Source organism: Sorex fumeus, unplaced genomic scaffold (assembly GCF_029834395.1).
Source record: "Sorex fumeus unplaced genomic scaffold, SorFum_2.1 ptg000098l, whole genome shotgun sequence".
NCBI classification, from domain to species: Eukaryota; Metazoa; Chordata; class Mammalia; order Eulipotyphla; family Soricidae; genus Sorex; species Sorex fumeus.
Window position 1 is genome coordinate 21,070,623 of NW_026606155.1, and position 26,645 is coordinate 21,097,267.

Genomic DNA, 26,645 nt, shown 5'->3' on the forward strand with positions numbered 1-26,645 from the left:
GCTCCCAGCATCACCCACCACCGGGCGTAGCTCCAAAACAACAGTGGAAAATAACGAGATAAATACAACAAGACACGAATGCCCTCCCTAACAACTTCGGTTTGGTAAACGGACAGAGGCCCATTTCTGGCAGCCCTGAAAAACGCTTGACTCGATGCAAATAACGAAACCCAAACTTAAGTCTGGTGCCTTATCCTTTTATTGCCACTATGAGAGCGGGAGACCAGCACTTGCTAAACGCACAGTAGGACCGCAAAGTTATCCCCGCCGGCAAGTGAGCTCCGCGGCTCTGCAGCACGAACCCCAAGCTCGCCCACCTCGCACGCACACCAGGGCGCCGCCACACCTCCGGCGAGGGAGCAGCCCTCACTGCCAGCCAAGTGCAATCCAGCGCGCCACCTCCACGTTTCCCCCTGAAACGCTCAACGTCCGGAATGTCATCGAGGCCCGACCCCCCGAGGAGCCCGTCACGTCCGCGCCCCGCCCGTCGGTGGCGTGGGCGGCTGGTGGGCGGGGCCACGAAGAGCCTTGTGGCCGTCTCCTATTGGGGCCCGGTTACTATGGTACCACGGGCCTCAAAACACCGGGGCCTCGCTCCCGGAAGTTAAGGCAGAATTCCTTCCGGGTTTGCCCATAGTTGACATGGCCGACCGAAACGGGTTTGTCATCTCCCCAAAGAGCGAGTTTCTGCGACCCAGCTCAGAAAGAAACTTTTATTCCGCCACTTAGAATCATGGGTGGGTGCGGTGCTGTCTTCTCTCTTTCGAAAGATTTCTCTAGGCAGTTCCAACCCCTCCCCCGTGCCCTTCTCCAACATGGCGCCCCCGGCACTCGCGGGTCAGAGGTGAGTCACGTGGGCGCTCCCGGTTCCGGCGCGGCCGAGGCCCGGGGTGGCGAACAGTCTCCGGCACCATGTTTGGTTTGTCTGGCCCTCTAGCCCAGCGTGGCCCGTGCCCGTTACCGTGGCTGCTTCTGCTCCTCCTCGGCCCCAGCGGGGTGCTCGCCATCTCCTTCCACCTGCCCGTTAACTCCCGCAAGTGCCTGCGCGAGGAGATCCACAAGGACCTGCTGGTGACGGGCTCGTACGAGATCACGGAGCAGCCTGCGGGCGAGGGCGGCCTGCGAACCCACCTCAAGGTGCGGCGCGTGGGCACGCGGGGCGGCGGGGCCGGGCGGGGGGAGGCCTACCTCGGGGTGCGGGGCGCGGGCGGGCGGGTCTGAGCCGATTTTCGGCCCCGCAGCAGCGCCCTGTGGGTCTACTCCCCCGCGGGACGCGGTGGTGCTGCAGGCCTCGTCTCGGCCCCGGGAAGGCGCACGTGGAGAAGCTCAGGGGGTGGGGGGGGGGGCGATGCGCCGGTGTCCGACCTGGGGGACGGATGCTTGGTGGGCTGCGATCGCTGCAGTCGTGTCCTCTCCCCATTTGTCCTGTGAGGAGGGTCCTGTGCTTGAGTCATCCAGATCGATCAAATCCTGGTGCCGGTTCTTGCATAGTACTCAGGAGTCTGGGTGTCAGTTTCACGGATACCCCGGGATCGTGCCTCTTGGGTCCCATTTTCACCCTTGGGGTGTCCAGGCCAGATCTTCGTGCTTGTTGTGGGTTTGTTTTGCTTTGAAGCCATCCGCAGCAGGGCTTAGGGAGGACCTGTGTTGGGGACAGAACCCAGGGGGGTTTGTCTATGCTCGGTGTGTGTTCTGTTTACCTTTTGAGCTACCTTCGCCACCCCGACCAGATCTTTGAAAGATAATATTAGAACAATCATGATTTAATTTATGTTTTAGATCATCTTATTCTTCCTTTTACTTTTTTGGGGGAGGGGAGGGCGTGTCTTTTTTGTTTTGTTTTTGGTGGCCACGTCCCATGACGCTCAGGGGTTACTCCCGGCTCTGCACTGAGGACTCACTCCTGGTGGTGCTTGGGGGACCATATGGGATGCCGGGGATCGAACCCCAGTAAGGCAGAGGTGCCCTGTTTGCTGTACTATCTCTCTGATCCCTATTCTTTCGCTTAAAAAACAAAACCATAAAACCAACAGCCAGAATGGGGACTATTCATAGATTAAATAAAATAGTTTTCTTTTGGTGGTGCTAGGGATTGAACCCAACCATACCCTACCACTGGAGCCATATCCCAGCTTAAATTTTATTTTATTTTTTTTTATGGGGGGGAGCACACTCAGGAATTACACCTGGCAGTGGTGCTCTGGAACCATATAAGGTGATGGGGATTGAACCTAGGTTTTCCTTACCCATTGTACTATGGTTCTGGCCCCAAATTTGCATTTTTAATGGAGCTTCAGGTAGAAGACCATAATTGGTTTATAAAGTATTGAAATCTCAGAAGTGGTAAAATCTGCGGTGTGTTTATACTTTATTGGAAGATCGAAACGCTTCATCAGACCTCTTTGGTGAACTCTTCATACATTGTCTCCTTCATAAACTCTTCATTCTTGCTCATGGCCTCTCCTTCCATGGCACAATTTCAGAGACTTGGAGACAGCATAATGAAGTGTGTGCTTTTCAGCTTTTTTAAAGCTTGTAGCGCATAGAATCAGTATTCGAGCCTTGAGGGAGACCTTGGTCTCATTTCCTTTTGCCAACTGGCTCTATTTTGTTGCTTTCTGCTTTGCTCTTTTCTTCAGCCACTTTGAGCAGAACCCTAAACTCAGCTTAGTTTCTTTTGGGGGCTTGGGGTATTGAGCCACACCCCGCAATGTTCAGGGATGTTCAGGGGTAACTTCTGGTCGTGCTGAGTGTGGGGGGAAGGATGCTGGAGATGGAACCAGGTGGCTGTGTGCCAGGTAAGTGCCTACCCAATCTACTTTTTCTCCAGTCCCTCAGCTTAGTGTTGGCTGGGTTTCTTTTATAGTGTACCTTCTTGAGCTTATTCCTTGTCATCCTTAGTAGACTGTTAGAACCCTGCGCACAGGAAGCGTTTTTGTTTTCCTGTTTTCTAGTGTGTGTATATTACCTTGCTGTGACATGATCTTTGTGGAACTGCATCTGTATCTGAGGCAGCTTCAGGAGTCTGCACTTAGGCTTGCTAATGTTTCCCCCTCAGTCAGTTGCTTTTCACATATCTGCTCTGCTCCCCTTAGCACTACCTACTTGGCGGGACTACTGAATCCTGGTCTTCAAAACCCTAATGTCACTGGGCAAGGTGATACTACAGTGGGTAGTGCATTTGCCTTGCATGCAGCCAACTTTGGTTCAATCCCCAACATCCCATTTGGTTCCCTGAACACCTCCAGGAGTAATTTCTGAGTGCATAGCCAGGAGTAACCCCTGAGCATTGCTGGGTCTGGCCCCAAAACAGATCAACAAAAATCCTGAATGTCATATGGGTTCCAGAAAAACTGCAGCAGCGATGATGAATGGGGACTGGTTGAGAGTGGTGGAAATTGGAGTCATTTGGAGTGACTACTACATTTGGAGTGACTTGCTTTTTTTAGGAGGAGGGGGCACAACCGACGGTGTTTGAGCACTGTTCTGGTGTCGGTACCATGTGTTCTGGGGACCCAAACCCGGGACTCCCTCATGCAAAGCATATGCTCCGCCACTTTGAGCCATCTTCCCAGTTGAATTCAGTTTTTTTCTGCTTACAAAAATCTTAGGGTCATACCCATCAGTGCTCAGGTTTTACTCTGGACCCAGTGATCACTCTTGGTGGCACTTGGAGATCAGTACAGGGTTCTGTGGCTCAAACCCAGGTATCCACAGGCAAGACAAGTGGCCTGTTCTATCAGTGCTCTGTACACTGTACTATCCCTCCAGCCACATGTACTCAGCTCTTGCTGAGACTTGTCGTTCAAGGTTGTGGGCCATTTTGCCAGCATCTGATTTTTCATATGAAATCAGAAATCCATATTTTTAAGCGCAAGCACCTGATTTTGATTTTCTTATGGGGGCTGGGCGTTGGGGCCACACCTGTCTGCTGCCCGGGGCTTACTCCTGGCTCTGTGCTTGGGGATCACTCCCGGTGGTGCTTGACCAATATTCAGAGCTGCTGATCAGACTAGGGTTGGCTGTATGTAAGGCAGGTGCCATAACTTCATACTTTCTCTCTAGCCCCAAGCTCCTGATTGTAAAATGCCATCAACTAAGATTGACTTTGTCTCTGTTTTCAGTTTTATCGAGAATCATACAGTTGGGATGTAGTTCAGCAGCAGAACAGTCGCTTTGTATGTGTGAAGTCCTGAGTTTGATCCCCTGGCACTGCAAGATAATTCCGATAATAACAGTGAGACCGTGGTGTACACATTACCCAGATTCAGCAAGGAACGGGATCTTTGAACACTTCAGTCTTAACTGCTCCTCCTCCTCATTTTATGCTGCATTGTTATCTTGGGTTTCATGGCATTTCATTTCTTCAGCTTGAATCTCTTCAAAAATATGAGCATAAAAATATGAACATAATCACGTGTATGCTTCCCGAGCAAATATATTGCTGTGTGCATATGGTGCCTTAGCACATATGTTCCGCACATCTCCCCTGGTGAGTTGTGTGCTGGTGCTCTTAATCCACTCTGGAGAAGCCTGTGTTCTCTCTTGAGCATGTTTCTCTCTCCACCTCCCCCCCAAAATCCACTTCTAAGAAAAACCTCTTGTTTAAAAAAAAAAAAAGCACATAATCAACTTTATGTGATTATTATACATCACAAAATTATTTTTATGTTTTCCCTTTCTCTTTGTTATTGTGATGACTGAGGTGGTACACTTGATTGCAGTGCCCACAAACACAAGTTTGTGGTTCTTGCAGGATCACACACTTGTAGAATTGGAGGGCTCCAATGCCTATACCCCAAGGGGCTTGCACTTGATGGACAGGACAGGAGCTCCACTTCACTGCCCCATGCCTATGGGGCAGGCATTTTACTGCAGTACTACATCCTTGGACACGTCATTCCAACATTTATGATTCCTTAATACCATCTAATAATACTCAGTTTATATTCGGTTTTCCCTTTGTCTCAAAAACGTCTGTTTAAAAGCTGGAGAGGTAGTACCCTAGCACTTGGTTTGCATGCCTCTCTTCAATTCTCAGGTCCACATATGGTTCCTTTTGTACCATCAGGAGGAAGCCCAGAGCACTACCGGCTATAGCTCAAAGCATCCCCAAAATTGATTGAAAATTAATTTCTTATATCTTCCAAGCCTCTTTATTTTGGCACGTAGCTTCTTAAAATGTGGCACCATATTTGTAACTGAATGTGGGAGTTTTGAAAATTTTGTTTTAAAAAAATACTTAAAAGGGGCTGGAGCGATAGCACAACGTTTGCCTTGCACGCGGCCAACCTGGGTACGATTCCCAGCATCCCATATGGTCCCCTGAGCACCGCCAGGAGTGATTCTTGAATGCAGAGCCAGGAGTAACCACTGAGCATTGCCGGGTGTGACCCAAAAAGCAAACAAACAAACAAACAAAAAAACAATTTAGGATTAATTATCACTAAATGTTTTTGTACCTATTTTATACACCTGGGGTTGTGTGAAAATTTAATAGGCCCATTTCATATGTACTTGGGGTACTCTGGTGAAATGGATTGTGACTAGGATAAAGGGTCCCAATTTAGAGTAACCCGGTGACCTCCCTCTTTTTTTTAAAAATTATTTATTTATTTATTGAATCACTGTGGGAAAAGTTACAAAGCTTTCAGGTTTAAGTCTCGGTCATGCAAATATCAAACACATTTCCCTTTACTAATACTTATTTTTCACCACGAAGAACCCCAAGAAACCCCCCCTCCCAACCCTCCCAATGCCTGTGAGGCAGATGAATTTTAGAAACCCCCCCTCCCAACCCTCCCAATGCCTGTGAGGCAGATGAATTTTAGTTAACACTCTATCTACTTTGATTAGATTCATTGTTTCGACAAAAGATGCACCATTATTATTTAGAGTTTACACCCCCAAATCAGACATGCTGAAAAGGCATTGTGAAATAATTTGTTTTCTACAGCTGGTCACAAGAATCAAATGATTCTTTGATTTTGAATTTCTGGTATTTTACTTATTAAGCCTGAAAGTATTTCTGCTGAGAGTCAGATAATTATGAGATTGGTTTCTGTGCTCTGGAGCCATGGCCGTGCTGGAGAGCCGCTCCTTGGGGGCAACTCGTGACCTCAATAGGGCGTGAAGGACTAGTCGGGAACGCCCCCTTCCCATGAGGTTTCAGTCGCCCCATCATGACCAGTCATACCTGGCTTTCCATAAAGCTCCAAAGCGGCTGCCATCTTTCTTTCCAGAGAGAAAAAGGCAGAAGGGAGCAACACCCTTTCCCCAACGGGCAGGCATGGTGAAGCGGATTAACGCATAGTCCATTCACTTTTCTGCTGCAAGCTGCCGGGCTCTGCATTGAGTCCTTGTGCTTCTGGAGCCATGGCCGTTCGTTCAGGAGAGCCGCTCGTGGGGGGCAACTCGTGACCTTGGTAGCCAGGAACGCCCCCCTTCCCATGAGATTTCAGTCGCCCCATCATGACCAGCTCATACCTGGCTTTCCATAAAGCTCCGAAGCGGCTGCCATCTTTCTTTCCAGAGGGAAAAAGGTGCCTCCCTCCTTAAAAAAAAAAAAATGCTTTCAGTTGCATTGTTGGAATCTTTTTTAAAAGAAAGAATGATCTACATTTTGGATTGGACTCTTTGTTTCCCTTACATAATCATTTAACAAATTCTCTTTCCCATACGCATTAAAAAAGGAATTACCTCTAAAGATGCATTTTGGTTTTGTTTTGTTTTGTTTTTGGGCCACACCTGGCTCTGCTCAGGGGACCATGTCCTGCTGGGGACCGAGCCCATGTCTGCTGCATGCAAGTCAAGCACCCTCCTTCCCCGCTGTACTCTCCGCCCCTAAAGATGAACTTGAATTGACGTATGGAGCGTGGGAAGCACACAGGGGTGGAGGTTCCCAAAACCAATACCAGCATTAATGAACAGAGGCCTCCCCACACCAACAAGCAATTCCCAGACAAGAGGATATGTCTACCATTTTGTTAACTTAATTCTGCTCATTTCTAACACTGCCTACTCAGAGATCTGATGCCACAGGCTCATTCTGCCTTCCACATTATGTCAGCCCCAAGCCCCAACCATTAACCTGTGTTTCTGGCTCTTGTGGCTATAAATCAGAGATTCCCAAAACACTTTCCTCAGGTTGAATTAATTTGCTACAAAGCTAACGAAACTCTGCATGTCTTCCTATTTCCCGGCCCTTTTATAACCATGGGCCCTTCAGACCTGTTTCCTTCTTCTTCCCCTCCCCGCCCCGCTGGTCCCTAGCCTGCTGTGGGCCCTCATTTATGTGATTTCACCTGTGGCCCCCTTGACTATCCTGGAGGATCCCCAGTTGAGAAATGCTTCTCCAGATTACCCGTTTATGACCATGATATGACTTGGAACAGTTGAATGGAAGAACTACATAGGGCAAGGTCTGCAGAAAGGTGCAGAGCCCCTACACCTTCCCGGCACACCATTCATCCTAGAACTTCACATGTTCACCCCCTGGACACTCTGAGTCCCTTGTTGGTATGGAAGGATTCGTCTGTGACACCATTGGAGAACTCGTTGGCACTGGCCTGGCCAGTAACTCCACCCCATAGCACATCATCCCCAGAGGCTGGGGGTAAAACTGGAAATTCTAATCATTTGGTTGGCTCCATCCTTCGTCCATAGGTCCTCTCCTCAAGGACCCTCATTAACGTACAACGGTGTGTTTCTGTGACACTTTTATCCTTCACAGTTATGAAATTTCATGACTTTCCAGAGCAGTGAGCAGGATCTCTGTGGATAGAGATAAACTATATGTGAGAAATATATTTTGTCCATCTGAAAGACCAGATAACTCTATTTTTTTCTTATAGATCACAACTTCACAGTAGTTATGTGTGACTTTTTTTAATAAATCTCAAGTGTCACATGGGTTATGGCATGTTTCATGTGGCCTACAGCATAGTACATAGAACAATTTTTTACCGTGAGTGCTGCTAGGATAAATCATTGGGTTCAGGTATATGTTTGTATTCTAGTGCTGCTGCAGCTAATTACCACACACTTAGTGACTTACAGTAGCCCACATTTATTTTACAGTTCTAGAGATCAGAATTCCTAAGATTCAAATCCAGGGTCAGCGAGGCTGTGTTGCTTTTTCCCTTGGGGAGAGACACTGTTCTTTGCCTTTCTCAGTATCTAGAGACCACCTATAACCCATCTTTTGATTTTACCGCCCTCTCTCCTCACCTCTCCCTTTCACCCCCTTTTAACTCTCTTCAGTTGTCTTCTCTGCTTCCTTTATCTCAGCTCCTCCCCAAGTAAGAGACACTCTCCCCTTTGCAGTAATCTCTATCTCAGTATTAAATTCAGTCATAACTGCAAAATCCCTCCATAAGAGATATGCTCATAGGTTCTGGAAATTAGAAGGGGCATCTTTGCTGGCTATTATTTTGTGTGCTAAGGTGGTGCAGCTTGGAATCACCTTTGGAAAGTCTCTCATTGACCTTTGATATATAAATTCATTGGTTACTGTCAGGTGAATTTACTATTCATTAAGGTTATGAAGTGATGATTTTTGTAATTGGTATTCTGTCTGGGCTGGAGCGATAGCACAGCAGGTAGGGTGTTTGCCTTGCACACGGCCGACACGGCCGACCCGAGTTCGATTCCTTCACCCCTCTCGGAGAGCCTGGCAAGCTACTGAGAGTATCTCGCCCACATGGCAAAGCCTGGCAAGCTACCCATGACGTATTCGATATGCCAAACACAGTAACAACAAGTCTCAAAATGTTATTGCACCTGCTCAAGAAAATCGATGAACAACGGGAGGACAGTGACGAGTGACAGGTATTCTGACTGAAACTATTAAGGCTGTTTGGTTACCCTGTAGTTCATAATTCATGTAAGAAGGGCAGATAATTACAGAATTCATTCCTTCAATTTGATCCTTCTCAGTAAAAGAAATTTCTGCGCTTATTTCAATATAGTCTAAAGCACATCTCCCCCCGCCCCCGCCCCCTTATTATGTTGAAATCACATTTTTATTGTTGTCTGTTTCAGATTGGGGTAGGGAAATACCAAGTAGTGCTCAGAGAGGCTGCTCCTGACTGCTTAGGGGACCATGCAGTAAGCCCCTTAACTTTATATGAAGTCTATTACTTCTCTGTCCCCTCTGTTTCAGATTTTAGAGTCATTGTGGTTTGTTGGGTGTGTGTGTGGGGGGGGGCATCGGTGTGGCTTGGATCACACCCAGGAGTAAGCTCAGGGGTCACTCTTCACAGTGCTTGGGGGAATCATATGAAGTACCTGGGATTAAACTGTGGTCGGCCACACACAGGACTAGCTCCTTACCTCCTTGCTGTCTTTACTGGCCCATGAGGCATTTTCTGTTCACATTCCTTCTTTAGGCTTGTTGCCCCCTTTGACTTCTGCATCCTTTGGCAGAGTCCCATTTGGCTTGGATAACGTCCCTTCTGTGTGGAGCAAGCTCTTCTCTACTGACTTGTGTGTGTCCAGCTCCTGGACCTGGAAACGATCAGTCCTCCAAGGAGTTCCTGCTTCCTCTGAGTAGGGAATGGTATTTTATTTCTTTTGATTCGGGGGCCACATCTGGTGGTGCTTAGGGCTTATTCCAAGCTCTGAGCTCAGGGATCACTCCCAACAGGGCTTGGAGCACATAAAATGCAGTGCGCTAGATGGTATTTTAAAGACCACAGGCTGAGTAGTATTATTTTTTTTCCATTTTATCTTTTTTAAAAATTTTTATTAGTGAAACACCATGACCCCAGCACACACTGGGCACTAGCCCTTTGAGCTATTTCCCTGACTCCACATTAAAAAAAAAAAAATTACATGGAAAGTATCATGTTATTTTTCTTTTTAATGTGGAGTCAGGGAAATAGTTCAAAGGGCTAGTGCCCAGTGTGTGCCTGGGGCATGTTTCCATCCCTCAGGCCATCCCTCATGCCACGTGGTTCCCCACATCTCTCACTGCCAGAGGGTGAGTGCTGAGCATCTCCACTGTAGCCCCAAGCCAACAAATGAAAACAAATGTTAAATAAGTTTATTATGCAGTCTACAGAACACATTTAATGCACTAAAGCAGCCTGTTGTAGAATTTGCAACCTTTTTCACAGTGGGTTTTCACTTTTTTTTCTTTTGGGGTCACTTCTGGCGAAGCACAGGGGTTACTCCTGACTCTGTGCTCAGGAATCACTCCTGGCGGTACTTGGGGGACCATATGGAATGCTGGGAATAGAACCCGGGTTGGCTGCGTGCAAGGCAAACGCCCTACCTGCTGTGCTATCGCTCCACCCTGGGTTTTCACTTAGATACTCTTAAATTCTGACCACTCACCGTCCTGACACTGCTTCAAGGATTCTTTTGTACATCTTTTCAGACTCCTGAAGTGTAACTCCTGAATCCAGTAATCTGATTAAACCAGCTGCTTTTTTATATGTCAGGCCACATTCTAGGGCTTGGAATCATCATTGTCTTCTCTTATGTCATATGTGCACCCGTGGGCCCTAGCAATTACAGTTTGGATTTAGGTTAGGAAGAGAATTTTCTGTAGTACAGAAATCTGACCCAGTGGATGTACCAGTTCTTCTAAAAGAGGCCGTTCTTAAAAGGATCTGTGAATGTGTGCTTCGCTTGTCCTGTCAAAAACATCTGGTCTAGAAGGACCTTAAGGTACATCCTATAAATCTGTTCTGCATTACTGCTGTGGTTGTATATTCATCTCCTCGGATAATCCTGGAGTAGAGACTGTCTGTTTATCATTGGCAGCCAGTGTGTAGTAGAGTACCTGACTCTCCCACCCCAATCCTACTCCTGGCTCGTAGTAGGATTTCACCATTAGGAATGAATGAACAAAATGAATACGCAGTTTCTTAGCGCCCCCCTGCCACCTCGCACTCCCTCCCTTACTTGGTATCTTTGGGCCACACTCAGGCGTGCCTGCGGACTACTACTGATTCAGTGCTCAGGAGTTACTGCTGGCAGTGCTCGGATCACCATGTGATATTGGGGAGGGGGGATCATACTCTGACCTCCTGCATGCACAGCATGAGCACCAGTCTGCTCAGCTACCCCCCACCCTCCTATTTTCTTCCTTTTCCTACTCCTCTACTCAAGCCATCCTGAACAGCTTGCTGTTCTTCGAGTACAGTATTCTCTAAACAAGAATCATCTTTGTCTCGACTCCCTTGTGCTTACCTTATATTCTGCTAGATATGTCACTTTTCTCATAATACGATGCTTACTTAGCAAACTCCTTAATGTCCTATGAAATTTTGGGTTTTCAGTTTAGTATACTGTATACATGCTATTGTCAGTTGAATTAAATATGCTCTTATTTGGTTTGTTGTGGTCCTCAGGGCTTACTCCTAGCTCTGCACTCAGGCATCATTTCTGTCTGTGCTTGGGAGGACCAAATGGGGTGCTCAGAATTGAACTCGGTTGGCCATGTGCAAAGCAAGCTCCCTACCCGCTGTACTATCTTTCTGGCCTCTAAATTAAATATATTAGTCTTACTGAGAACCCATGTATTGTAAAAAGAGCTTGGGTACGGGGTGAGATAGCTTTGGATTGAAAATCTAACAGTTCCTCTACATACAGGATATATGGTGTTGGAAGAATTACTTAACTCTCTTACTTTGGCTCCTTTATCTGCAAGATGAAGTGCTAGTTTTTATAGACTTGTTAGGACTAATTAGATGGGTTGGGGATTGTGCTTTTTTTTTCCCCTTTTCTTTTTGGGTCACATCTGGCGGTTCATAGGGGTTACTCCTGGCTCTGCACTCAGGAATCACCCCTGGCGGTGCTCAGGGGACCATATGGGATGCAGGGAATCCAACCCGGATTGGCCGTGTGCAAGGCAAATGCCCTACCCGCTGTGCTATTGCTCCAGCCCTGTGCAGAGCTTTTTTATGGTAGACCATAGATGTTAATGTGCTTTTCTTGGCTCTCCATTTAGTGAAAATTAAATGGAGGATCTGAGTCTACTGTCCCCAGATAAGGAATATTTTAATGAGAAGATATGAGTATTTTGTTTGATTCTCTCATGTATTCAGTAAATAATTTAATTTTTTGTATATGCAGATCTTACTGGGGAATATGGAAATAAACAACAAGATCTGGGGATCAGAGAGATAATACAGTGGGTTCTTACTTGTTTTACACGTGACTGATCCAGGTTCAATCCTCGGCATCCCATATGGTCCCTGAGCACAGCCAGAAGTGATCCCTGAATACAGAGCTAGGAGTAAGCCTTCAGCACAATAGGGTGTGGTCCCAGAACCAAAAAAATTTTTTTAAATAATTTTTAAATTTTATTTTCATAAAGTTGATTACATTCACTATTTCAACACCAATCCCATTACTATTACACCTTCTACCATTATTTCTAATTTTCCCACCACCACTCAAGCCTGCCTCACAGGCAGATGCTAGATAATTTATTTTGTATTACTTGTTATGAATAATATGAAATGTCAGTAAGAGTCTATCTCACAGTGATTCAACAAAAAAGCAAAAACCAAAAAAAAAAAAATAGTATGAGATGTCACATGGCCACGAAAGCAACTGCGTACTCCTGGAATTCTAAAACTTTAAATAATTGGAGTCCAGAGCCATCTGTACAGCAAGCTGATCTGTTCCGAGATTCATTTGTGAATTTCTGGATCATGGCCATTACATGGCCATTAATGCACTTAAATGCACCTGGAGGCAGTTTGTGGGCATGATAGCCAGGGCCCCGGATGGGCAGATGGGAAGGACCGGCCCATTCCCTGCTCCTTGAGGCCTGAAGATTTCAGTCATTGGTCCCGCATACCTGGGTTTTTCAGGAGATTCATTCTCTGCATGGGGGGGCCTGTGAAGATCAGCTGTGAGGTTGGCAGCTGCTGAGGTTTATTTGGGGCAGGCAGAGGGACGACTCCTGCTCCCTTCCGAGGTGCCCCGTGAGCTCAGCCTGGTGCAAGGTCTGGAGACAGCTATGCAGCTAGCTGCTCTGTTCTGAGATTCATTTGTGAATCTCCAAAAAAAAATTTTTTTAATAAAAATTACACACCTATTCTGTTGTGATAAGTACTATGATGAAAATAGACGCAATAGGGAGGGCACAGGGAGCAAGTGGCGGAGTCAAGGTGTGTGAGTGACCTGGGAAAGGGAGTGGAGGAACAGGGAATGCTACTTACTGCAAACACTTCTGCCTCAGGTTTCTGATGATTTCTTTTATTTTGAGATTTCCAGTTAAGTCTATCCCATACCACCTTTTCCTACTCCACAAAGTGAGGCTAGGTGTTGGTAATATTGGGTTGTCCTTGTTCTTCCCGCAGGGAGCTTAAGGTTCATTGAGCTACTCCCACAACAGTGACCCTGAAACAGCCAGTTCCATTAAGCACTAATAATCCTATATTGTTTCTCTCTTTCTTTTATGTTATTTGCATGGTTTACCAATGTCCTTTTTGTATAGATACAGCAAGACTGTTCATGCTATGCTTTGTAACATGGGAGTTGACTGACTCCAAAATAATATTTACTTCTGGCCATCCATATTTACTTGACTTGAACCTCAGTTTCCCTTAGTTCCTAGCACCCCAAAAGCAGGGTCCTGACGAGGCACTGGATGGAACTAGGGCAAGCTGTGAGCTACCCTGGCATCGAAATGGGCCGGGCCACGCCTCAAATAATACTTAACCATAAGTTAAGAGCACGGTCACGGACAAAAAGAAGTAACTGAATAAGGACCTTGCTGGGGTTAGGAAAAACTCACCTGGCCTGAGGACTGTGGTCTGGAATATGTAGCGAGACGTCCCCAAGAAGAGCTGACCTTTAAGCTTACTGTATCTCTAACTGTGTTCATACAAAACGACTAGAAATATTACAAGAAGTAAAATTACTATGATTTGCTTAAATGGATTAGTAGCCGAGGAAAGGAGAAAGCAGTACACTGTGCATGGAATCCCGCCCTTTAGCAGATCTAGTAATCTGGAGTGCTGAACCTGCACATGAAATTTTGTCCTTGAATTAATCTTTTTTTTTTTTTATTAGTGAAACACCATGAGGTACAGTTGTAGATTTACAAATTTTTGTGCTTGGATCTCGGTCATACCACGATCAAATACCCATCCCTCCACCAGTGCCCATTTTCCACCACCAGGATAATATCCCTCCCCCCCATCCTCCCATCCCCCCATCCCCCCCTGCCACTATGGCAGGGCATTCCCTTTTGTTTTCTCTCTCCTCCTGGGTGTTGTGATCAGCCAAAGAGGCATTGAGTGGCGAACATGTTCAGTCCAGTCTACTTTCAACCTGCATCTCCCCTCCTGGGAGGATCCTCCAAACACCCTCCACTTGGTGTTCCCCTTTCTATCTGAATTGTCCTTTCCCCTAGAATACCCAGCTGGCCTCTAAGTTATGGAGTAATTCTCCTGGTGTTGCTCTCAGCTTGAATTAATCTTTTAAAGGAGTGACTTTACATCTCTTTGTTGTTATGATAATGTTCAATCCCACTTTTGGGCTGGAGCGATAGCACAGCGGTAGGGTGTTTGCCTTGCACGCAGCCAGCCCGGCCGAGCCAGGTTCGATTGCTCTGCCCCCTCAGAGAGCACGGCAGGCTACCTGGCAAGATACCCGTGATGTATTCGATATGCCAAACACAGTAACAAGTCTCACGATGGAGAGGTTACTGGGCCCACTCGAGCGAATCGATGAATAACGGGAGGACCGTGATCGTGAATCCCACTTTTGTATCCCCACCTTTCATGATCTCTATATAACTATGCCGTAAGGAGTAAGAGGGACTAGACATGGAGGACTGGAGGTCCTGTAAGAACTAGAAAGTCGACGATGAGATGTTGAAGACAAGGAAGAGAACTGAGACTTTGGAGACTTTAGGAATTTGAGGACAAGAATAGGAGCACTAGTAGAGGACCATGACTATGATTAGATTAGGAAAAAGATAAAATGAGTCCACGAGGAGACTAGAGAACAAAGAGCTGGGTATGTGGCTCAGGGGTAGAGCACTTGCTTTGCTTTGCATGTGTGAGAACCTGGGTTCAATACCTGGCACCATTAAGCCAAAAAAAAAAAACCCCACAAGAAAAAAGAGTAAACATAATAGATAATATATCATTCAGAAGGTTTGCATATAGTGAAAATTACAGTGTGAATAATTTTAGGTTGTAAGTTTTTGCCTAAGGACCATTTCTATAACTTATTTTGAAAGTGGGTTATAGAAAGAGAAAATATATATATTAAAAGGGGAAAACTGATTATAGCAGAAAAAGGTTATCATAATCATCAGCAGAAAGTATAGAGTAACGGCAGTAATTTCCTTTTTCTTTCTTTCCTTTTTCTTTTTCTTTTTTTTTTTTTTCCTTTGGTGGAGCCTGCGATTAAACCCAGCCCTATTTTGAACTGATAGAAGGGGGAAGGGTCTGCCTAGAGTTTGATGACTTGAAGACTGAGTCAAGTTTCCAGGAAAATGGAACAGATTTAGAAAAGTAATCTAGTGGGGTGTATGGACTTCTGTGCCGGTGCTTGTGTGAATTGCTGACGGGTGGTTGGTCCTGAGCCGCTGCCCGCTTATGCATATGCGGCCTGGCAGCCCGGACAGTAGAGTCCTCTGTGAGACCGGCCAGCTGGCCTCCCACCAGAATCTGGGCTTCCAAGCAAGCCTCTGACTTGAGGGAGGTTGATGTCATCTGCTTTATCCTGTGCCCCCAACCTCATTGTTCAGCGTAACGTGTGGGAAATCAAGGGACCAGTTGTTAAGAAAGAACAAGGCCTTGTTTGTCTGTCCAAGGATCACGCTGGAGGTTTTTTACCGTAAATAACTTTGGAACAGTATGAAAAAAAACATTTGATCTGGCTTCACCCCCGCAGCAAGTATTGTTCGGGCAGCAACTGGTCTTTCATTCTCATTCCCCTCCCTGCCTCTCTCCTTCTCCCTTTTTCTTCTCCCTCCCTCTCCCACCCCACTCCACCCCACCCCACCCCAGCATGACGTATTGCCTATATTAAGATGTTAAGTTAATGTAGCAAATGCTGATAGCAGCAGGAAGAGGGCATCCATCCTTTATCATACCAGTGTCTGGAAATTTCCCGTGTCTAGTTTTCAACACTTCTACATAAAGAATCCCCCAGCTGCTTTAATCACATTTCAGTTTAAGCAATACTTCTGTGCTGTGCTCTTATTATTGCTGAATGTGCTGGAAATTTGATTAAAAAAAAATTAGTGTTGATGAGTGATGTCTGTGGGTCTTTCTAAGCTTGACTTTATTTTGGGCTAAATCTCGAGGTGTTACTTTTTGGTTTCAGGGATGCAGTTGATAGACATGGCACTTGCTCTTGAAAGATCTGGATAAATTCATTTAATGTTCATTAAATTGAGATTCTAGTCTACCAACATTTTCCTTGTTCTCATGTTTGACCATCATTTTGGGGGTGGGGAAGGGAAGGGTATCAGTAGTTGAACCCAGGTTTGCAAGGACAAGTATTCTGCTGCTCTGCTACATCCCTGTTCATGTTTGAGAACTGTGTACAAATCTTTAATCTTTAATAGAAAAATTTAATCATCATGATCTACAGTCCCTCTCGGAGAGCCCAGCAAGCTACCGAGAGTATCTCGCCCGCACGGCAGAGCCTGGCAAGCTCCCCATGACATTCAATATGCCAAACACAGTAACAAGTCTCAAAAAAAATGGAGACGTTACTGGGCCCACTCGAGCAAATCAGTGAGCAACAGGAGGACAGTGTTACAGTGTATGATCTACAGTACTGTTAATGGTAGGGTTTCATGTTTACCACGTTCTACACTTTCCACTAGTGTCCACTTGTGTTCAGTACCAACTGCCTCCACCTCCACCACTGTAAGCTTCCTACTAAAGACGAGTTCTCAGTTTGTAGAACCTTTGGAAGGTATTTCTGATACTTTTTTTTTTTAATGTAAAACTTCAGTGGCTGGAGAGATAGTATAGCGGGGAGGGCACTTGCGCGGGGAGGGCACTTGCCTTGCACGTGGCTGACTGGGTTTAATTCCCAGCATCCCCTATGGTTCCCAAGCACTGTCAGGGGTAATTCCTTAGTGAAGAGCCAAGAGTATTCCCAGATGTGACCCCAAAACAAAAATAAATAAAATACAAAGCTACAGTAGTATCTGTAATGGTGGTTTGTTTTCATCCCAGGGATTGAACCCAGGGTCTCACACATGCAAAGCTCGTACACTATGCTGAACCACATATTGACTCAGACTTGGTGTTCTTTCTGTGTTGTTGTTGTTGTTGTTTTCTTTTTCTTTTTTGGGTCACATCTAGCGATGCACAGGGGTTACTCTTGGCTCTGCACTTAGGAGTTATTCCTGGCAGTGCTCAGGGGACCATATGGGATGCTGGGAATCGAACCCAGGTTGGCAGTGTGCAAGGCGAACGCCCTACCCGCTGTGCTATCTCTCCAGCCCCTGTTGTTGTTTTTAATGTCAGGGATGATTGAACCCTGCTTTGCCACGTGCAAGACAAGTGCCCTACTCACTGTATTATCTCTCCAGCCCTCTCTAGCCCCTGTGATTCTCCACTCCCACCCCTCCTGTTTGGTTGGTTTTGAGCCACACCCTATATGCAGTGCCAAGAACTCTGCTTGGGGTTCTCTGCTTGCAGTGTCCCACTGGTGTTCCAGGGATCAAACTGGGGTTAGCTATATGCAAGACAAGGGCCTTAATCCATATACTGTTTCTTTCGCCCTGTTTCTGCTTTTTGCAGTATTTTACAATTAACTCCATGCCTCAGTATTCACTCGTGAAGGGGGGATAGCGCTAAAGGCTGGTTGGGAATGCTTTGCATGTGGGAGGCCCAGGTTTGATCACTGGCTCATGTGGTCCCCTGAGCACTGTCAGATGTGTCCCCTAAACAAAAGAGATTCATTTGTGAACTACAAATGGAGCATAAAGATGCACAATTCTTTCTTCTTTGCACCTCCTGTTGGGTCCTTTTTGTGTATTACTAAGTTAAAAATACAAACAGGATTTTTGCTGTCCTTGTTAGCATTGGAAAGGTTTTAGTGTTTGCTTGCTCTGCTAGGCATTGTTTGTACGTTGAGTTTTTGAAATTTGCTGCTTCCTTGAGAATTTGTCTTTTTCTGTTTCCATATATTGGTCATTTGTGCCCTAAACATTCATTGGCGAATTGTTGCAGTCTACCTTGTGTAGTTTGTCATTCATTAGTGCTGTTAGTTTGGAAATACTGTTAGTGACCTGAATGTGTACAAATTTAGAATTACCAGTTACTAATGTTAATAATGAAGACGCTTAATATTTATTTAGTGCTTCTGTGTGTCTGACTCTGATCATGGCATTTTTCCTTCCAAGATCATTAAATTTATTTCTCATGATAGTATCATGAAGAGAAATTAGGAACATATCCTAGGTTTCAGAGCTAGTGTTCGTAGCTGTGATTTAAACACACTCCTAGGTTTGACTTGATGAACCTTAAGTTGTCTAATGGTGTGTTTATCACTCACTGAAAGAGTGAAAAAGAAGTTTCTATTTCAGTTTGTTTTTACTCAATGTATAGAACTTCTCTGAGTTCTAAATTCCTTTCTAAATTCCTCGTTTCTAAATTCCTTAGTTCTGAAGCTACAAGGGTGATGGTTATTCTCAGAATATGTGCACGTGGTGATCACTATCACAGCACAGACTCATCATAAACCTGAGGAAGACAGTGCTGGTTTGAGCCTATTTGTAGAAAGTTGTATCTCCAGATTTTCACCAGCTGCACTAAAGTCACCGACTGACTGACTGCTGCTGCTGTGGCAGCATTTATGGAAAACAAGTGGCTTTTTTGGGTGCGGTTTTGAGGTAACATCAGGCAGGTAGATCAGGTCTCTGATAGACTACTCCTTACTCCTGGCTCCATGCCGTGGGTGCTGTGCATTGCTGGCAGTTGAACCTGGGCCTCCTGCACCAAATGCATGTACTCAGCTATCTCTGTACCCTTTGTTTTGTTTTAACAAAGTCGGATGTGAAGCTGATTCAGCAAATGAGAGCAAAGTGGGATTTATGACCATTTAGACCTGCCTCCTCTACCATGGATCATATGCATGTGTATAAACCTTATAAAATACATGTGAAAAATTTTGCTTTGGACCTGCAGCATACCGCACATTTTTGAGAACCTGGAGGAGGGAAAGGGGGAGGGAGGGAGGGAGGGAGGGGGAGGGGAGAGAGAGAGAGAGAGAGAGAGAGAGAGAGAGAGAGAGAGTTTGGTTTGGCTAAATGGGGGTGGGGGATGGGAGGAACAGAGAGAGAAAGTGAGAAAGAAATTGTGGGCAAAGTAGGGAACTAATCCTAGTCTTGAGTTTTTATTTTGTTGTTGAACACTTTCTTTCTTGTGCAGTAAGATGATTCAGACTCATCTTGTGTACTTTTCACCCAATTCTATTCACACTGTTTCAAGGAGCCCTGTTACTTGGAGAAATGATGTTAGAAATCAAGATTTGGGTGATGGTTTGATTTTTGTTTGATTTGAGCCCTACCTGGTTGTCGTTGCGGTTACCCTGGCTCAGTGCTCAAGGACTGTGCTGTGCAGGGGATTGAACCCGGGCTTTCTACAAAGCATACACTGGAGCCTATTTACATAGCTCTGTCTTCCAGAGTAGGCAGCATGCAAAGCTACTCTCTCCCTGTCTAGTCCCTGCTGTGCTCAGGGCCTAATCCTGACTCTGTGCTCAGGGATGACCTCTGGTAGATTTGGAGAAGTAGATGGGGTACCAGGGGTTGATCCTGGGTCATCTTCGTGCTAGGCAAATGCCTTACCCACTGGCCTCATCCACTGATCTATCTCTCCAACTCCATCCCAGGATAGTATTTTAAAAGCATCTTTCCTGGAATTTAAAATCACTGTCGTAGTAGCAGCAATCGACCGAGAGTAGCACCAGCCCTCTTGCAATCTCAGAAAGACAGGATTTTAGGAGCAAGTAAGAAGGGCACTGGAACAAGGAGAGAAGTCATCATGCCAAATGCAGGGTGGAACACCCCAGGGTACAGGGATCTTGAGTCCAAATACTTAGGCCTCAACTCTTGAGTAGGTCAGTCGGGCCTTCACAGAGGGTTTCAGAAAGCGCCCATTGGAACTGTTTTTGTCTCAAGATCTTCAGCAAGGCTGTGTTTAAATGTGGAGAGTGCTCTCTCTCTCTCTCTCTCTCTCTCTCTCTCTCTCTCTCTCTCTCTCCCCCCTTCCCTCCCTCCCTCTCTCCCTCCCTCTCCCCCCCCTCCCTCTCCCTCTCTCCCTCTCTTCCCCTGCTCTGCACTCAGGAATTACTTCTGGTGGTGTTCAGGAGACCATTTGGGATGCTGGGGATCAAACCCAGGTCAGCTGTGTGCAAGGCAAATGCCCTATCACTGTAATATCACACTGGCCCCAAATGTGGAAAGTCAATATGAGTCCTTTCACTAAGAAAGACCCTACCTGATAAATTGTCCTTTGTGTTCACAGAAAATTATTCCTGAAGATAAGATAAATTCGTGAGCTTTCATTGGAAAACCAATGATGTACGCCCCAGCTTGTTTCTCTTTTAGTCTTAGCTTTCAGAAAACAGAGCTGGGTTTAATATATGATTGTCATTTGCTTAGAGCAGGTCCTTGATGGTTGCACCTGTTTCCTCTTCCAGGTGAACTTTTACTCCTGATGGCTTTATTTGCCTCCTGGTAGGGCCTAAGCCTCTTAAAGATCCTTATTTCTTATCTGGACTGTTGTGGTCAAGAATAGTACCTTGAGGAGCAGGACCTGCTTCAGTACCAGTGTCTTGCCACTACCTCAAATGCTGCATAAAAATCCATTTCTCAGTGAATTCACTTTCCCAGTGACCTACATTTTCTCTTGTTTGACAGTTTCAGTGTGAGTGTTCACATATCCTTGGTATCAGCTACTTTTCGTAGATAATTAATGCTCTTTCCCTCTTTGTAAGTTGTGAACATTCGTTTGCTTTTCTTCAGAATGTGTTATCTAGAAACGTTTTTATTACCATCCTTTGATGTCATAAGGCAAATTTTATGACTTGATATTCCTTCAGGAACTCTATAATAAATACTGCATATCTTCACTGTTCAAAGTGTGCTAGGGATCCCTTCAGGTCTGGCTGTTAGAGTAGGTCATTGTGGTAGTTACTTATTACTAAGTTGGTTTTCTAAAAACCTCAACATTTAAGAAACTACATGAATCTTCAAGGTAATCTGTGACCGGAACATCTTAATTAAAAGAAATTTAAACTGTCATTTTAGTCTATTAAACTTTGCCACCTCTGGCTAGTAACTGAACTTGGCCTAATTTTCTCTTCCCTGATTATTTTAGCCATGCTGTTGTGTAATTATTTTGGTGTGGGGTTAGATGGGATTTATTTTCCACTTTAAGGTTTAGCTTATAAATAACTGCCAAGTTTTGAACTAGATGAAAAATCCACTGGTTTTCGCAACCATTTCAGCATTTTAGAATGACCAACATTCCATACAGGTTTACCCAACTTGAAGGTTAAGTTGTCCAGCTCCTTGACTGGGTTTCAAATACCCGGAAGATAAAGAATACCCCAGAGTACAGAGTTGGGGGGGGTGGAACTGTGGGTGTTGCTACGCAGTAACAAATTATTGGTGAATCTTTTGTCTTCAGCCTCTTGTATTTTTAGTATTTGCCCTAGAATAAGTTTTAGTAATATTTCTCAAATGTCATAGAACCAAGTAGGTGATTCTTTCATAATTGTAGTTCCTTTGTGCAATGTGGAGGAGGTCAATTCAGTTTTGATCCCACTGAACACCAGTTAGAGGCATGGGTTATATTAATCTTTCTAAAAACGTGGCAGGCTTCTTTCTTGGGAAGTGTCCCTGCCAAGCAGTGCTCAGGGCTAGACAAAGATTGAACCTCAAGTCCCTGTACACTGAGCTATTTCCTTGCTGAAGGCTTTCTTTTTTTTAAACCAGTACTTTTGAATAAAAGTTTTCTGGCAAGCATGTAGGCTCAGTTATCCTCTGGAGTGACCCATGCCCTATAGATTATCACGCTGTGGTGTATGTGTGTGTGTGTGTGTGTGTGTGTGTAGTGTATTTGGATCATGCCTGGCTGTGCTTAGGGCTTAGTCCTGGGTCTGTGCTCTGGGATCACTCCCAGTAGGGGTTAGAGAACAGTATGTGGTACTGGTCATTGACCGTGATTTCCTCATACAAGGCAAGTGCTTTTCCTCCTGTACTTTTTCTCCAGTTCTAGAAGCTTATTCTTACCTGAATTTGCCTGGAAGAATTTCTACATTGCAACTTTATTCATAGGAGGCAAATCAAAATTAGAGATTTTTGCGTTATCTTCTTGAACTTCCTCTTTGTAGTTATCTTTGTGAGGTCAAGAGATAGCTTAAGTCAGTATTTGTCTTAAGTTGGAGAGATAGCGCAGTGGGTAGGACATTTGCCTTGCACGAAGCCAACCCGGGTTGGATTCCCAGCATCCCATATGGGCCCCTGAGCACTAACCAGGAGTAATTACTGAGTGCAGAGCCAGGAATAACCCCTGTGCATCGCCGGGTGTGACCCAACATTTAAGTCAGTATTTGTCGACCCTTTTTCAACTGTGGTCCCCTCTGACCATGTTTCCTTCTTGAGGACCACCCCCCACCCCACCACTGTCTTAACCCCCTAGTCTCAGTGCTGTTTCCCACAGTTTCACAGTTTTCCACTGTGACTCCTTAGACACAGCACAGTACCTTAGGGCTCTTGTTGGGAAATGCTAGCTTAAATGACAGAACAAGGCCCTCCTTGTGGGCCCCTCACTCCGAGCACTACTGGTGAAAGCCTGGTGTCTCCCCTAGTTGGCTCCTACCCCTAGCACTGCTCGTTGTGGCACCTCTTAAAAAGTCATATGCACATTGGGTCTCAGGAATAAGGCACGGTGAGTGTCTGATGGGAAAGAATGACAGCACACTGATTTCTGTGCCTCATTCTCACATCTTTATGACCTGTTTTGTATGGTATCCAAGGCTCAAAGATGTCCTCTCTTGAGTATTTTGTTTCAGTGATTCAGAAAAAGTATCACACGTACAAGAAGGCTTTTGGAACTCTCAGACTTCGTACATATGTTTATTGCTGGCTTCACAGCCCTCTAAGGGGGAGGATGCAAAATGCGGCGTGCTATGTATATCTCATGCAAGAGGACACACAGGATTTCTACTTGCACTGATTCAAAGACCCTGTAAGATTTTGTTCGTCTTCCTTGGCTTGAGTTCCACTTGAGTCTGATTTTCCTTTTTGGAAGAAGTACTATGAAATGTGGAAAGAATATAGATTCTAGTCTTTCTCAGATCCACAAACTCACTTATTAACTCACCGATAATGACGAGTTACGAAGTTGACTCCTCCGTAAAGTAGGGATAATGAGACTAGTGTCTCTGGGATTATTATGAAGATGATGCCCTAATTTCTAACCTTCTTATCCTTTCAACTCACTCAGTGTCAGCACCAGAAATTTAGACCAGTTAATACTTTCCTTTGCTCTTACTCCTGGTTGCCAGGCATCGCCTCCAGAAATCCCTGGACCTCGGTGCTCTCGGTGACTTCTTATGAGTTTTGATTAGCTTTTTTCCGTGCTGAGACCAAAAATTGGTAGCCCAGAAGAACTTGGTTCTGTAGACTTACTTTATTTGGCCTTAAGATGCCTTTTCAAACTTGCGGTTGGTTTGAAGGATTTAAAATTCGTAGACTACAAGAAAATATGAAAATGTTGGGTATCTTTTGAAAAACAGGATGATTCGAAAACCTGATAAGCTACGCGGTCAGTGTCTCCCTGAGACAGTGTGCCTCATTGTCCACAGCCCCCACTAGACAGATTCTGGTCACTTGGTTCAGTTATATTGATCCTTGTAGGCACTTAGGTTTTGGTTTTGTCCTATGGGTGGAAAATTTGCACAGGGAGATAGCTCAGAGGCTGAAGTGCATGCTTTGCGTGAAAGAGCTGCCAGTTCAAGCCCACCACTGCATGGTCTCCCTGTCCCCTGTCCCAGAACCAACAGGTGTGACCTACGCACAAAAATTCCTCAAATTTGTCCTCTCCATGCCCAGAGCACTAACCCGGGTGATCACTCTTGGTGGACTCAGGGAACATATGGCGTGCTGGGGATTGAACCCTGGTCAGCTGTGTGCAAGACAACCCCCTGTCTACTGTGCTCTTGCTCCAGCTCCCCACATCCTCCTCTAAGGAGGCCCCCAGACTCCCACTCCTCTAGGCATTGACGTTAACATGAAATTTGCAGAAATAGATTTCTTGGTTTTGTTTCTTATTTTGTATCCTTCTGTCTACTTACCAAGATTTGTTTTGTAGAAGAAGTATTAGTATATCTCTTTTGTGGTCTATTCATTAGATAATTATCAACATTCAGATTTGTGTCGTCATTTTCTAGAGAACAATACTGTTCTTTATTCTCTAAAGTGAACTTCTGTTGATATACTTGATTTAAGCAACTGTATTAACCTTTTTATAGTCACAGTAGATTTTAGCTTACAGTGCATAAGGCTGATAAAATGAAATTTACTGTATTGTATTTCATCTACTAACGCAGTTCCTACCTTTGGGATAACTAAATGCAGTTATCAATATGAGAAATAATCAGCTTTCTCTTATAGTGTTTCCATTTCTTCAGTTTCTAGAAGTTTCCTTGCTTTTCTGTTATAGATCACAGATTCTGCTGGCCATATTCTGTACTCTAAGGAGGATGCAACCAAGGGGAAATTTGCCTTTACCACTGAAGATTATGACATGTTCGAAGTGTGCTTTGAGAGCAAGGGTAAGTAATCAAGGGTGTTTTCCCTGAATTAACCATCTTCTCCCAAGTTAGATAGAGTAGTGGTTTTCAACCTCCGATCAGGGAAAGTTCACAGGTATTGAAATATCAAAAACAACTGAGATAAAGAATGAATCTTCTCTCTTGCGCTGACAGGAAAAGGGAATGAGAACCGCATTTGCTGGTGTCCATGCCTGAGTAAAGGAAGGTGACTGATTGCGTTCTTGTGCAGAAGCAGGAATTTCTTGAACCTGTAATGTACCGGGGGTATTATTAATTTGACAGAGGAGCTAGAGTATAGTGCACTTACATGCTACTGATACCTTTTCTCGGGGATTAGAAGTGGCGTCTGTCTGACAGTAAGTGACCGTCAGAAGCAGTTTTGGACTTTGGAACACAAGCTGTTTTCAAAGTAACTCCAGTTACTTTGCTGTGGAATCTTCTGTACATCTTAAGGCCAAGACTTCCTAAGACATTTAAGGCTGATTACCTCATGACTTTTTTGCTCAGTTGGTGAAAAGCAAATATTTTCACTCCCTGTTCTTCAGCTTCAAGGACTCAGGACTCCAGAAGCTGTGTGGTTTTATTCTTGTTCTATTAGTTGGTACTTTTTTTGGGTATGGTACAAAAACATAAGTTGAACTGATTAAAAGAGAAAGTAGGGAAAGAGAATTTACCAGTTAATTGGGAAGTTTGTGTTGTGCTGACCTTGCTCCTGGCTTGATCTGGAGGTTTTAGTAGTATTGTTGGGACCCTGTCTCCTTAGTGTCTCCTGTCATTGCTTTGGTTTTAGACTTTTGGCGGTACACTTACAGCATGTTCAGAACATATGACCCCTATGGGAAGAGCAAGCACCTTTTCCACAGTGCCAATAGAGCCCCTGGAACAACAGATCAATTTGCTGTTCTTGACAGTTAGCCAAGAATGACTTCTGATCTAATATGACCAAGGAGTTCGCCTAAAAGTAAACAGAATAGTAGATTTTAAAAATAAAGAGTAAGACAAATGATTTCATGACAGAGAGATGTCCTGTCTCCACCCTTGCCAACTCCAGGGTGTTTCAACGAGATTCCGTACATTTCTACATGATTGTCGCACTCTGGATTTAAAGGCATGATACCAGACCGCGTTTGTGATCTGCTCTTTCAAACCTAGTTACCCTCTCCCTTCTGTATTATCACCATCATCATAATTACTCACGTTCCCATTTTTAAAATCTTAGTCTGCTCTGGGCTGTCATCAATTTAAGCTGATACTTCTTTCAAAATAGCTTCTGTGTCTATCCCAATTCACACACACGCACACACGCACACACACACGTGCGCATGCGCGCACTGTCATTTTTGATGACTGGAGGGTCACATGCATGCCTAAGTGTGGTGTTCATACATTTAGTTGTGCTCACACTCATCTGGGTCACCAGCCAAGGGTCACACTCAAAGCTGTGTTGCCTGTGCATGTTCTGGTTGCGCTGTCCTGGAATCACAGCTCATATACAGCTGGTGGGACTCGGGAGACCAGGCGGGGGACAGGGACATAGCAAGCACCTGCCCACTGTTCTCTTGATCTGACCCAGAATTCCTTACTTATGGATGCATGCCTTTAAGGTTGCAAGGAATAATTCACATGTGTACACGTTACAGTTGATACTCCTTGTCTAGTTCTTTGTGTTCCTTTTACTCTAGAGAAAGCTTGCTACCTGGAAGTCTGGGGGCACCTTTTAACAGATTGTTTGCCAAGCAGATGCTAAGAACTTACTAAAGGGTCATTTTTACCAGGGTCTGCAGGACCATGATGTCAGCCAAAGGGAGGAGGGTAGGCTGGCTGCTCCTTGCAGGAGCCTGTGTGGTGTGGAC

The 26,645-nt window shown here is 45.1% G+C and overlaps 1 protein-coding gene across 1 annotated transcript in view; it reads left to right on the forward strand.

Annotated features, from left to right (window-relative positions):
* The first annotated feature begins 854 nt into the window (after positions 1-854).
* Positions 855-26,645, forward strand: part of TMED10 (transmembrane p24 trafficking protein 10) — a 46,436-nt gene continuing 20,645 nt past the window's right edge. Inside the window, exons 1-2 of the mRNA XM_056133767.1 lie at positions 855-1,137; positions 24,681-24,792. Of these exons, the coding sequence (XP_055989742.1) occupies positions 913-1,137; positions 24,681-24,792 (337 nt within the window). The 5' untranslated portion in view covers positions 855-912. The remainder of the gene's footprint in view (positions 1,138-24,680; positions 24,793-26,645) is intronic.